Below are 13,298 nucleotides of genomic sequence, written 5' to 3' on the forward strand. Positions count from 1 at the left end.
ATCTGATGAACTCTGGAGGGCCACAGGTTCCCCATTCCTGATTTACAGCTTCAGTGGACTCAGCCATATAATGGGATGGTGTATAGATACACACACACACACACACACACACACACACACACACACACACAGAGTATCCTAATCAGAAGGAATAATAGTCATGAAAGTACCAATGGTGGTAAAAATATTACGACAACACTATTGTACTCCACATAGATGCAAACCTTCTCTCCTGCACAGACTGCATTTTTATTTCTGATAGATAGCAAGACAGACAGACAAAATACAGAAATGTTTAATATATATTTTTCATTTAAAGCGAGTTTACATTAAATGCTTGCTCCCATTAAGACAGTGCACTGCTAAAGTGCTCTTTTCCAAAGAATCTGCCCGTAAGAGCCAGTCTACTGTCTATGCTCAGGAAAAGAAGCACACACGGTTCTGCCATTTTCTGGCCGTTCTAGTTCAGAAAGCAAGAGGTGTGATCACACGTTTTATTGCTCCCATCTCATAGAAAGCTCCCTGGGCATAGGCAACTAAAACACTAGATTACAGGTGCAATCCTTATGCATACACCTGTGACAATGAGGCCCCTGAACTCAACAGAAGGTACTTCCAAGCAGTGCAACACAAGAGCTCTTTTGTGGCAGGAAACCCACCAACCCACCCTCTCCTTCTGAAAATGTGTTGTTCTGAAAGGGTTGTGCCACACAGTCTCTTTTTCCTGAATGTACTGTCTCAAGCAATCACTTTAAAATTCACTCATGATGTATGATTGGTAAAGGTTGGTAAACAAAAAAAAATAAATAGCCCGTTGAAATTTGCCAGGAGTCTTTGCTGTAGTTTTTGGGGAGGTGCCTGCTAAAATATTTTATCTTTCTGCAAGGCTACTCAGACATGTAAAATTGGTGTAAACTTAAATGTTGTTAAATAAATTAAAATGATCATATGGATTTTTTAAAAAGTTTTTTGAGAATTCCTCATGAAACTGGATAAGTTTGAACATGCTTCTTTTATTTTACGGAGCCCCCTTCCATTTGAGACATGCCCCATCTCCGTTGAGCTTCCAGGACCTCCTGAAAACTGTTTTTATTCCAGCAGGCATCTTAACTGATTTTATAATTTTAGCTGATCCCCACCTCCTGCCAATGTATTGCACTCTTTGTACATTGCATAGAGATGACTGTAATTAAGCGGTATATACATTGCCTAAATAAAATTAAATAAATAAATACAGTGTTTAACATGATCACAAACCAGTTCCAATGTACTGAAAGAGGAAATGTGATAACACAGGAGTCACCCAAACATTTCAAGCACTTTCTATTGTTTTCTACAGAGTCAGGAAAATAATACAGGTACAGAAGGAGTGCAGGGGGCAAGCCAAGACATGGTGTTACTTCTCCTCTGAAATTGGCCTTTTCCCAGTTTCTTCGTCATTAACCCAGCGGGTAGTACTTGGCTGCAGAGGTATAATAAAACCAACTGACTTTGATCTGTTAGATTTCACACTCGGAGCTTTTCTAGAATGTCTGGCTGTAGGAAAGAAGGAAAGATATGTGCCTGATTAGAAACATTACTACTACTACTACTACTACTACTACTACTACTACTACTACAGTCATACCTTGGTTTAAGTATGATTCGGTTTGAGTACTTTCAGTTTAAGTACTCCGCGAACCCGTCTGGAATGGATTAATCCACTTTCCATTACTTTCAATGGGAAAGTTCGCTTCAGGTTAAGTACGCTTCAGTTTAAGTGCTCCGCGGACCATCTGGAACAGATTAATCCACTTTTCATTACTTTCAATTGGAAAGTTTGCTTCAGGTTAAGTACGCTTCAGGTTAAGTATGGACTTCCAGAACCAATTACACTCATATTTTGGGTTAAGTACGCTTCAGGTTGAGTACTCCATGAACCCGTCTGGAACGGATTAATCCACTTTCCATTACTTTCAATGGGAAAGTTCGCTTCAGGTTAAGTACACTTCAGGTTAAGTACAGACTTCCGGGACCAATTGTGTACTTAAACCGAGGTACCACTGTACTACTACTACTACTACTACTACTACTTAATGCCAAAGTAGGCTTCTAAGTAGTAGTACAAAACCATTACACAGGTATAAAAACCTGTTGCAATTATACTGTTATTAGTCAAAGGAGGTGAAACAACATCAAAACACCATTACATTGCCAAACTCACATACCAGCATCCGAACATAAAAACCTAAGAAGGGCCTGCTGGATCAAGAAGGTAGATCTAGCTCACACAGCAGCCAACAAGATGCCTCTGGGAAACCCACAAGTAAGACCCAAGCAACAACAGCACTCTTCCCACCTGAAGTTTCCAGCAGCTGTCCTTTTCCATTTTCAGCAAGAATGATTTTCCTGTCACTTACCAAAAAGCATCTGATGGCTAGGGTCTGAAATCTTCTCATTCAGAAAACATGTGGAACTCAAACTGAACCTGTGTTGGGATACTTAGGCTCAGAGTTTTCCAACTTACCAGTAAGGGACCTGCACAACTTGGGTTTGGGGTTAGTCCCACCTTCTGATGAATAAGAATCATCCTTCTGCAATAAAGAAGGAACACAATTCACAGTCTGATCCTTTAACCATTTAGAAATAATAGACCCAAAATTTTTGCAACTGAACATTCCAAGTTTAAGAGAATAGGCTGAATATAGGGATGGAGAAGCTCGTTCTGTGTTAGGGAGTCCCCATTTCCCACCAGTCCCAACCAGTGTGACCAACAGTAAGGGATGGTGGGAGTGTAGTTCGGCAACATCTGAAAGGCCACAGGTTCCACGTCCCCAGTGTAATATGCTTAAATGGGTCTGTTGTGCATCTACCTATACAGTTTCGCGCCTTCCTGTTAAGCATACCCCACAGAAGACTCCAAGGGAACATGCCAGCAATATGAAAGAGCACATATTTGCATACCCTTCAACATTTCTCCAATGAAAATAGGGGCATACTATTCAATAATAATAATTATAATTATATGCCACCCATGAAACATTTTTTAAAATTCCTATACAGGGCTGCCTTTAGATGTCTTCTAATGATTGTATAGTTACCGATCTCCTTGGCTTGGGGGGGGGGTCTCACAACTCCATTCCCTCCACATTTCTCTGATGAAAATAGGGGTATCTGAAGGAAAAGCGGGACATTCTGGGATCAAATCAGAAACCAGGACGGTTTCTGTAAATCCAGGACTGTCCCTGGAAAATAGGGATACTTGGAGGGTCTGTATTTGCATGAAGAAACCCCTTTTTAGAAATCCAAACACCTTTTAATTGAAATGTACACTGGGGACTTACTCTTGCAGGCTTTAAAACATTGTTTTTTATTGCTTGTTTTATATGCTTTATGTGTTTATTGTTTTATTCTGCTGATATTGCTTTTCCTGGTGGTGTTAAAACTCTTCTAGATGCATTAAATGTGTGTGCACCCCAGGGAAGTCACTTTGGTGCTGCTAACGCAGACGTTTGACGTCACCCCCAGAGGCATACTCTGTTGTCTCTTGAGACAGATGGGTGTCCACAACAATAAATTTACCATTATTCATTTCAATGCATGACACATGGACGGTCTCAGGAGTGAGCCTGTTGTTCCCATGGAGGCTGGCACCTCACACATTTTTAGAACTCTGGAAAATCACCTCAGTCACTGAATCTGCATTGGACCAAAAGCCAATGTGCAGAGGCATACCTAGGGGTTAGCAAAACCAGCCCCTGCTGGAGACACAGGCCAAGGGAGGGGGACACACACACACACACAAAAATCACCTATCACTAGGCAGTGTATGGCATATATGTGTGGCAATGCACGGCTGCCATTGCGGGAAGATCAAACATTACACAAAGGTGATGGGGGGGGGAGTAATGCCAATACAGCTTCTTGCCAAGAGTGCAAGGGACCCTAGGTATACCTCTGACAATGTGTCTGGCATGACGTGGGTCCATCATCCAAACACTTTGCCCCATTCAGAATCTTAGCAGAGGTATGCACTGAACTTTCAGTGTGTTTCCATAGGCAGCCCCACGAAGAGCAAAATACAGTAACCAAATACATCAATGGCTGGAAGTAAGGGCACACATGGATTGCTTTGGGGAGCTTGATAATCTATGGCAACTATGGGGAACCTGTGTCCCTCCCTACGGCTGATGGGAGCAAAGTCCAAGAAATATCTGGAGGCGCCTTCCAACTCCAGTATTCTACATTTGCCTGAAGATTACCATTAATTTGGATCATACAAACATCCATCTGTTACTCTCCCATCCAGCCTGTTTCCATCTATTTTCCTTTTTCGCCAAGATAAGAAAATGAATTCTAAAAATGCACAAGACCCACATTTTACAAGGAGTGATGTTTACAGATCATACATTTTTAAGGTGATGCACAAATTCCAATCTTCCTTGGACACAAGTTGTCCAACCTAATCTGGAAAGCAGCAGATTTGCCAATCCACACAAAATCGTACAGAAACTTGGCCTACCAGTATCTTTGCAGAGGTGTTCCTTGGCTCTGTGACGAGAAGCCGGTGGAGGGCTTGCTAGTCAAGAGAGAGACTCGTGCAAATGAGTGCCATGTCCTTTTGCTAAAACACTAATCTGCATTCCTCAAGAACTATTGTTCCAACATTGAAAGCCTGAATATGCCTGCTATGTTTCTAAAGCAGAGTGTAAGCCTCTGATAGACGTGTGATCTGGCAGCTGGGCCCCAGAGTCCAGGCTGCCAAATAAGTCTGGATACTTCCCAATTCATTTTTTCCCCATGTTGCTTTTGTTTCTTTTCACTTGTAAGAAGGGACCCTGTGCTCTTTGCCCATTGTTTTTCAATGTCTCTGCAATTGTAATAACAATAGGATTCACGGTTGTACAGAAGTTGAATGACTCCTGAGAAGGTCATCCAAATGAGGTCCCAAAAGGACTCTTATGGAGATACAATTGCAAAAAATAAAACACACACAAGGCACCATGCAGGGCATAAGCCTTGCAAATCCCATTTTGATTGTTCCTGAGTAGCACACTCTCACTCTTTCTCTGTGTGTGTCTCTCTCTTCAAGCTGAAAAGGTCATCAATGGTAGAAAGTATGTTAAAAAATTAGTCATTCTCCCCCTTCTTTCTTTAAGCTCCAGTTTGGGGAAGGACCATAGCTCAGTGGTAAAGGTAAAGGGACCCCTGACCATTAGGTCCAGTCGTGACCAACTCTGGGGTTGTGGCGCTCATTTCACATTATTAGCCGAGGGAGCCGGTGTACAGCTTCCAGGTCATGTGGTCAGCATGACAAGGCCGCTTCTGGCGAACCAGAGCAGCGCACGGAAATGCCGTTTACCTTCCCGCTGTAGCGGTACCTATTTATCTACTTGCACTTTGACATGCTTTCAAACTGCTAGGTTGGCAGGAAGTGGTAGAACACGTTTTGCATGCAAAAGGTGCTATGTTGAATCCCCAGCCTCTCCTAGCAGGACTGTGAGAGATCCCTGCCTGAAACCTTGTAGAGTCACTACTAGTCAGCATAGACAGTACAAAGCTAGAGGGCCACTGGTAGGACCCAAAAAAGCAGCTTCATATGTTCAGTGTAGATCTATTGGGAAACTGCCATTGCTCACTGAGAGAACCATTGCTGTGCACACAAGTTCCATCTCTGGCATCTGCAAGCAGAGCTGAAACCCTCCAGAGTTGACAATACTAGATGGACCAGTGGTCTGATTCAGTGTAAGTGCACCTTCCTATGCCTCTGTGTTTTCAACGGGCAAAATAATCAAACCTGAAGTTTATGGTGAAATGTGTTTTATTTGTTGGGTGTTTTTTAAAAAAGAAACCGGTTTGCAATGTTGGGGATTTCTAGCATTTGGATTCATTTGATGCAATTTGACATAGTTAATGGTCTGCAAACTTCCTCCTCCTCCTCCTCCTGCCGCGGCCAGTATTGCTGCTGTGCCTATCACTATGTCTTATTTTCGGGGTATGGCTTATATTCCTTGAATGCTTAAAAATCCTGCTATGGCTTATTTTATGAATACGTCTTAAAATAGGAGAAACAGGGTATTTGCTAAGTGGCAAAGGAAATAAGGACATTCCAGGATCAAATCAGAAGCAGGGATTGCTTTCACAATTCCAGGACTGTCCCTGGAAAATTGGGACACTTGGAGAATATGTACTTTGAGTTTCACCTCGCCCTTCTTCCTAGATACTTTTTTATGCCCTTCAGCAAACGCTGGAGTTCCCACAAGCCTGCTGATGCCTCCCTTTTGTTCATGGACCCTGCCATTTTGGTAACCTAAGCATAATCAGACTCCTCTGAATATCAGAAATAGGATATCAAATAAACCTGTCCCATGTTATTTGTATGATTTCATTAAATTTGTATGTATAGATGGAATCGGTTTTGTGTGATGGTAATAGTTTTAGCAATAAAAATATGAATTATTCAACTTAGGACCCAAAAGCAGATATAATGCAGAAGGTGAGTCATTAGATCTCCTGGGCTTTAACTGTTGTTGAGGGTTTTCTATAGATATAATTTAAAGGAAGAGGGAGACTCTGGTGTTGGTCAAAGAAGTGGCACTGGGAGAGAGATTGTTTTCTGTCATTTTCCTGACCTAGAGACCACACAGCTTCTGTAAACTCTCCTGGGGAGGGGCAATAGAGTTACCTATATGGCGCTTAATATATATTTTTTCCTAGTAGGAAAAAAAGAAACATGAAGCCTTTGTTCAGTGGTGGAACACCTGCTCTGCATGCAGAAGGTTCAGCCCCTGACATCTCCAGGTAGATCTGGGAATGGTTCCATGCCTGAAACCCTGGAGAGCCACTACCAGTCAGTGTAGACAATACTGAGCTAGATGAACCAAGGGTATAAGGCCTGGTATAAGGCTTCCCATAGGCCTTTATTAGTTGTTCTCTGTGCTTTTTTCTAGGGGGGCGCAGTGGTATACATACCCCTAAACATTTTGTGAATCTTTGTACTTTTGTCCATTCACTGTATTTATTTTTCCCAGTTTGAACTATAAGTGGTGATTTTCTGGAGTCAAAATGAGAGTACACCTAAATATTTTTCTATGGGAAAAAGCACTGGTTGTTCTGCAATGCTTCCCAAAGTGAGAACATGATTGTTGTTTGGAAAGGCACTCTTGCACGGCAACACAACCAAAGTGGGACAAAAAATAAATAAACTGGAAAATTTGCAGGATAAAAAGTTAACAGTATTTCAGCAGGAAGTTATGAGACTTACACTAACTGGGAACAAAGTAGTCTATGGAGTTCAGGTGTGTGAGAGAGAGCTGGACCAGAAGCAGAAGGCAGGCAAAAACCTGAGAGGGAGAGAGATGCTTGATTCCTGTTCAAATTCAAGACTGTGGCTATGGAAGAACACTCCTTATTGGAGTGTTAATGCTGTGAGCCCCTCCATCACGTTACATATATGCTCATTGCATATATGTGTCAATGGGCCATATATCCTAAAGACATGGCGATCTCTGCTGTCCCTCATTCCAAGGAAGCCAAACACTGGTTAAACGCCTGGAAGCCCTAGAATCTCCCACCACTCAGAGATTGGGATAGCGTGCAAGAGGGCAATAAAAATGATGTATGAAGGGGACATGTGAAATTTAGAAGAACTGATGTAACTGGGAGTGGATGTGACAGAAAGGAGTGCAAGTTCCCTTCAGACTCCAACAGCAAATCCCCAGACTCAAAATGTGCACAGAAGCACCCTGTTCTTTAATTCTGTCTGTCTGTCTGTCTGCCTGCCTGCCTGCCTGCCTGCCTGCCTGCCTGCCTGCCTGCCTGCCTGCCTGCCTGCCTGTCTTTTGAACCTGACTCTGGTGTACAAGGAACAAGGAACACAGGAAGCTGCCTTGTACCGAGTCAGGTCATTGGTCCATCTAGCTCAGTACTGTCCACTCTGACTGGTAGTAGCCCCCAAAAAATTTCAGGAAGGGCTCTCCCAGCCCAACCTGGAGGTGCCAGAGACTGAATTTCATACCCTCTGCCTGCAAAGCAGATGTTCTACTCCCAAAGCTTTGGTTCTTTCCAAAGTCGATCAAGTTTAAGGGCTCCCATAAAATGTAGTAGCTTTACCCAGTCTGTCCACCCATCACTTAAGTACACACACACACACACACACACACACACACACACACACACACACTTTTATAGGTTGGCTAGTCCTTTTAAATTTTTTATATAAAATAAGTATTGTTTCCTTATCTGTTCCGTGTCCATGCACCATTCAGGGCAGCTTACAATAATTTAAAATCACAGTACAACCAGAAATGACCGAGATAACAACTTCAAAATAATTCACAATAAATAATTCACAAACCAAAATAAGGTATTTCATTCCATTCTTGCAACTTTTTTTTATAAAAAAAAACTACACATGACGCTCCTAACCATTAAGTTTATTAGTTCACAGTTAACATTTATTTCCCTATGGTTTTCCCAAGATTCTTTCTTTGTGTTTTTTCTTCTTGTAAGCATAATAATTGTAATGGGTCCATCTAGTGGAGAAATGAAGACTAGCATCCCATGTGAAACAGGGCCTGGTTGTCACTGAAGAGTTATCATGAAGAGTTAGCCACGCCGAAATATTGTGCTACATTCTCCTGAGACTTGTCACCAAATGAATAAACCTATGTCTGGTGTATATGACTGCAGACTACCAGTGAGGAGGGGATGGGAAAAACATCATGGTCATGTTATTAAAAATAATATATCCCTGCACATACAAAAGGAGGTATCAAGGCAAAGGCTTGTAGCCTAGCATTCATCCTTATGTGCCCTTTTTCTAGGAGCAAGGTTTGGAGTGCAGTGTTGCGCAAGAGGACTCTGATATGTGAGCTCCACATGCGCTCTGGTGCTACAAATCAGGCACATGTTTAATGCCTTGCTTAGAACTAAGCCTAAGAAAACATGTTTTTCAGTACTAATTGTGTCAAGCAAATGCCTTGTGGCTGATTCTTATCATATATCATATCATGTGGCTGATTCATATAATGGGTTGCACCCAAGGTATCACTAAATGAGCATCTCATCAGCATGTGAGGTGGTTTGTGATGGTTTGCCACAAGGCTCGCACAAGCCACTCTTGGGTACCTATACCAATAATTAGGAACTGTCACCACTTTGTAACTAAGCCAAGTTTTACTGCCTGTGCAATTTTCTGAAGCATTTTAACCTGACCCTTTGAGAAGTTAAGTAAACCGTTTTTTAAACTTACCTGTGCACCACTGCCAGGCAGCCCCTGTAAGGTTGTCCATCAGGGCATGTGGCCCCCAGGATGAAAAAATTTTCCCCACCCCTGCCATAAGGTCTGGAAGACTGAGAACTGTAACTGGAGTAAAAGCTTACTTATCTTGCCCTTAATTTGAATCTGTTTCAATGCTCCACCCACCCCCAGCTCCCACCCTGGCTTGTACCTCTTTGCTCAAGCGGTCCGAGTCACTTCTGTTCATGTGGATCTGCCAGCTCTTGTGCCTGAGGATCAATATCTCCTTTGCTTGCTCCACTGGTTCTGTTTCTCCAGGCAGAGTGTGCCTGTTGTATGCTGGCACCTGGTAATATACAATGCAAGCAAGACATATTAATTGCTAACACTTCTTTCCCCAGTGGAGCCGACTCATCTATCTATTGTAGATTGGTTCATTTATTATATTTTATATTTATATCCTGCTTTATCCAAGAAGTTCAAGGCATGCCTGCCAGGACCCTTAGACTATTTTCAGAGACTCTTTTCTACAAGTCACTTCCAAGGGAGGTTCCAAAAGATTCCTGCATTGTAGGGGGTTGGACTAGATGACTCTTGTGGTCCCCTCCAACTCTACAAATCTATGATTCTATGTTGGTGTACCACAGTGGACAGCAACTGTGCTTGTGATAGTGGCAGCAGTAAATGCTGGTTCATTAGTGTGAATGGAGCACTCCCCCAAAAACCTTAGTTTGCCCTTTACCAGCCCCCACATGCCTGCCTTCTTACTTACAACCTTCCAGGGGGTGGCAACACTGCCTGTGATCCCTTTCTCCTCCTAGGTCTCAGTGTTACCCTTGGAGAACTCAGCAGGGAAGAGGATGGGGAGAAAACTAGAATTCATTGGCTCCACCTATCAATGGCTCTGGCGCCACCTACTGTTGGCCTCCCTGAATTCTACCCTACCAGTCCCAATGGGCACTAACCACCACTGAGCTGAAGTGAGCAGCAGCAGCCGTGGCGTCATTAGCATATGGTCGCATTATCTGAACCGCCATTTAAGTTTCTCACAGTTCCCTCAAACAATGTAACATTGGGGGGAAATGAATGTCACTTTAAGGCAACTGTAGGAAATTAGCATTGGTGGCTCAGACAGACCCAGCCACATTTTAGTTTACGCAGCTGTTGTTATCAACTAAAGAAAAAAGCTCACGGTTCTCCTTGTTTTGTACAGGTTCCTTTCCAATATCTTCTGGATATCATCCACCACGTCTAGATTGAGACTGTCCGAGTCATTGACTGTGGTGGGGTGTTTGTCATTGTTGCTACAGTGGGCAGGGAAGAGAGAAACAGAATATTATAAAGATACTTTATATGAGGCAAGAGGACAACCAGTTACTGACCTTCAAAATGGACATTAAAGCTGGAAGGACAGAGCAAGTTTTGTTCTACTGCTGTAGCGTGCTTTGTAGGACATGGAGAGACTCTGGTCTTTCTGCACATACCCCTTTAAAGTACAGTGGTACCTCGCAAGACGAAATTAATTCGTTCCACGAGTCATTTCGTCTTGTGAAAATTTCGTCTTGCGAAGCACAGTTTCCCATTAATGCGTACCTATGGGGGGGGATAGCGCAAAAAAGGTGCCAACTCACAGCCGGATGTTTTAAAGGCTCTGGGGAGGGGGAAGCAGGAGAAGGGCCAGGGAGAGGCTCCCTTCCTCCTTCCCCAGCAGCCGGACCCTTGCGCCCAACCAGACAGACAGCCCGTTCGCGCGCAGGCAGGCAGCCAGGCTGTCTGGTTGGCCTCTCCCGTTCGTGCACACACAGCTCTCCCATGCACCCAGCCGAAGAAGGGGCTCCACTCCCTTGGGGTTCTGCAGGTGAGAGGGAGGGGGGATCCGGCTGCTGCTCGGCTGCCGCGGCCGTTTCGGTGTGGCGCCCTGTGGAAGCCGGGTGGTGGTATTGGTGGTGGGAGCGTGAGGCGGGTGGGCTGCCCGGAGGAGGCTCGGTCTGACTTTCTCCTCCTCGTGGTACCCCTGCCCTTCTTCATCTTGCGAAGTTTTCTATGGCACGGCCATAGAAAACTTTGTCTTGCGAGTCTGAAAAAAAATCACAAAACTTTTTCGTCTTGTGATTTTTTCTTGCCGCTAGGCGTTCGTCTAGCGAAGTACCACTGTACATTTAAAGTGCATGTTTCCCCCACAGAATCCTGTGGGAACTTCTTCAGCTCTGTGTATTTTTTTTTCAAAACTCAGATTACTTCTACTGAAGTGTCCAGAGGGCAGAGGGCTCATGACACCTGCTAACAAAATAATAAGCTGCTTGTTCCTTTTAACTGCAGGATTGAACCTAGGCTCATCCGCGTACAAGACATATTATCTACATCCAAACTGTGTTCTCTCCCCAACATTTCACATGGAAGGGATGCTTGAGGCATTCGATCTTTCTCAATTTCAACACAAACCAATCTCATTTGTACCTCTGGGACTCATGTGGGGGTTGGAACATAGCTGTCTATTGGCATTTGTACTTTGCCAAACACTGCAGCACAGTTCTCAACTCAAAACACATATCAAAGTACATTTTTAAATGCAGTGTTTTGAGAGAAAAGGCATTTAGAAGTAGGCATTTAAATATGAATTTCTCTCCAGAGTTATTTATTTGCAATCACCCTTAAATGCAGAAACAGGACATTGGAACATGGGAAGCTGCCTTATACTAAGTCAGAACATTGGTCCATCTTGTCTATACTGACTGGCAACAGCTCTCCAGGATTTCAGATAGGAGGTTTTTTTTCCAGGCTTACATGGAGAAACCAGGGGTTGAACTTGGGACCTTCTAAATGCAAAACAGATGTTCTACCACTGATGTGCTTGAACTGGAAACAGAGTGATCTTTCTTTCCATCCATCCATACCTCCTCCCTGCTTATATAAGTACCTGCTTATAACATACAAGCAAGGAAGCAATGGCCACAATCGCAGCTTGAGTAATAGCCTGGCACACATGGAGATTAAAATACTCTGCACATGGCAACAAGTTGATAGGAAAATGGTCTGGGGTATGGGCAGTGCTGGGAAAGGGACCTCTGCCCTAGACCCTGGAGAGCTGCTGGCAGTCCAAGTAGACCAACCTGCAGCCCTTCAGATGTTGCTGACCTGTCAGTCCCAGCCAGTATGGCAAATGGTCAAGGGTGCCAGGAGTTGTAGTCCAACAATCACTCAGCCCTGAAACTCACTGGGTGACCTTGGGGCAGTCACCATCTCTTAGCCTAACCTACCTCACAGGGATGTTGGGAGGATGAAATGGGGAGGGGGAGAACCATGAACACAACCTTGAGATCCTTGGAAGATAAAGGTGGGGTATAAAAGTAATAAATAAACAAATAAAAATAAGTAGAGGGTACTTGGCCAGGCGAGCCTGTGATCTGACTCAGGATAAGGCAGGTTCCTACATTCCTGCCATGGAAAAATTGTTGTTGTTGTTGTTGTTGTTGTTAAAATCCACTTACAGCAATGAGCTATGGGTTGGACCATAAATGAGCTGCCCTGCTTCAGCTAGCTCAATGGCATGTTTCCTCTCCAGCTTCTCATATAGGAGCACAATGCTCGACTTGGGCTGCACATATTCCCGGAGCAAAAATTTCTGGAGATATTTGCTGTTGAAGTATTCCAATCTGTCAAAGGAATTGGGAGGGAGGGAGGGAGGGAGGGAGGGTGGGAGGGAGGGAGAGAATTAAGCTTTATTTCTTTAATTCAAAGAAATCAGACATCACCTAACAAACTGGCTATAATATTACAAATTAAATGAGGTTTTTAAGACAGATAGGAAAAAAGGTTTGCAACAGAAGAAACAAAATTAGATAAAGAATTAACACAAGAAAAGAGTAATATACAAGTATATACAAGCTTCTTTTAGAGTGGGAGGTGAAAGATGAAGAGGTGAAAGAAGTAATTATTAAGTGAGCAAAAGATTTTGGTACGAATATCCAATTGTCGACATGGGAAAGATTATGGAACAAAGAATGGAAATTTACAGCCTGTTATACACTAAAGGAAAATTTATTGAAGGTGTATATAACTCCCAGCAAACTGGCCAAAA

The 13,298-nt window shown here is 43.3% G+C and overlaps 1 protein-coding gene across 1 annotated transcript in view; it reads right to left on the minus strand.

The window, feature by feature from the left end:
- Nucleotides 1–203: 203 nt before the first annotated feature.
- LOC118084295 (sodium/hydrogen exchanger 2-like) overlaps nt 204–13,298 on the minus strand; it is a 29,964-nt gene continuing 16,869 nt past the window's right edge. The window contains exons 8-12 of the mRNA XM_035113670.3: nt 12,709–12,873; nt 10,413–10,524; nt 9,432–9,566; nt 2,507–2,573; nt 204–1,536 (exon numbers count right to left, since the gene is read on the minus strand). Coding sequence (XP_034969561.3) covers nt 1,397–1,536; nt 2,507–2,573; nt 9,432–9,566; nt 10,413–10,524; nt 12,709–12,873 — 619 coding nt within the window. The 3' untranslated portion in view covers nt 204–1,396. The remainder of the gene's footprint in view (nt 1,537–2,506; nt 2,574–9,431; nt 9,567–10,412; nt 10,525–12,708; nt 12,874–13,298) is intronic.

This window comes from Zootoca vivipara, chromosome Z2 (genome assembly GCF_965207765.1).
Source record: "Zootoca vivipara chromosome Z2, rZooViv2.hap1.1, whole genome shotgun sequence".
Lineage (NCBI taxonomy): Eukaryota > Metazoa > Chordata > Lepidosauria > Squamata > Lacertidae > Zootoca > Zootoca vivipara.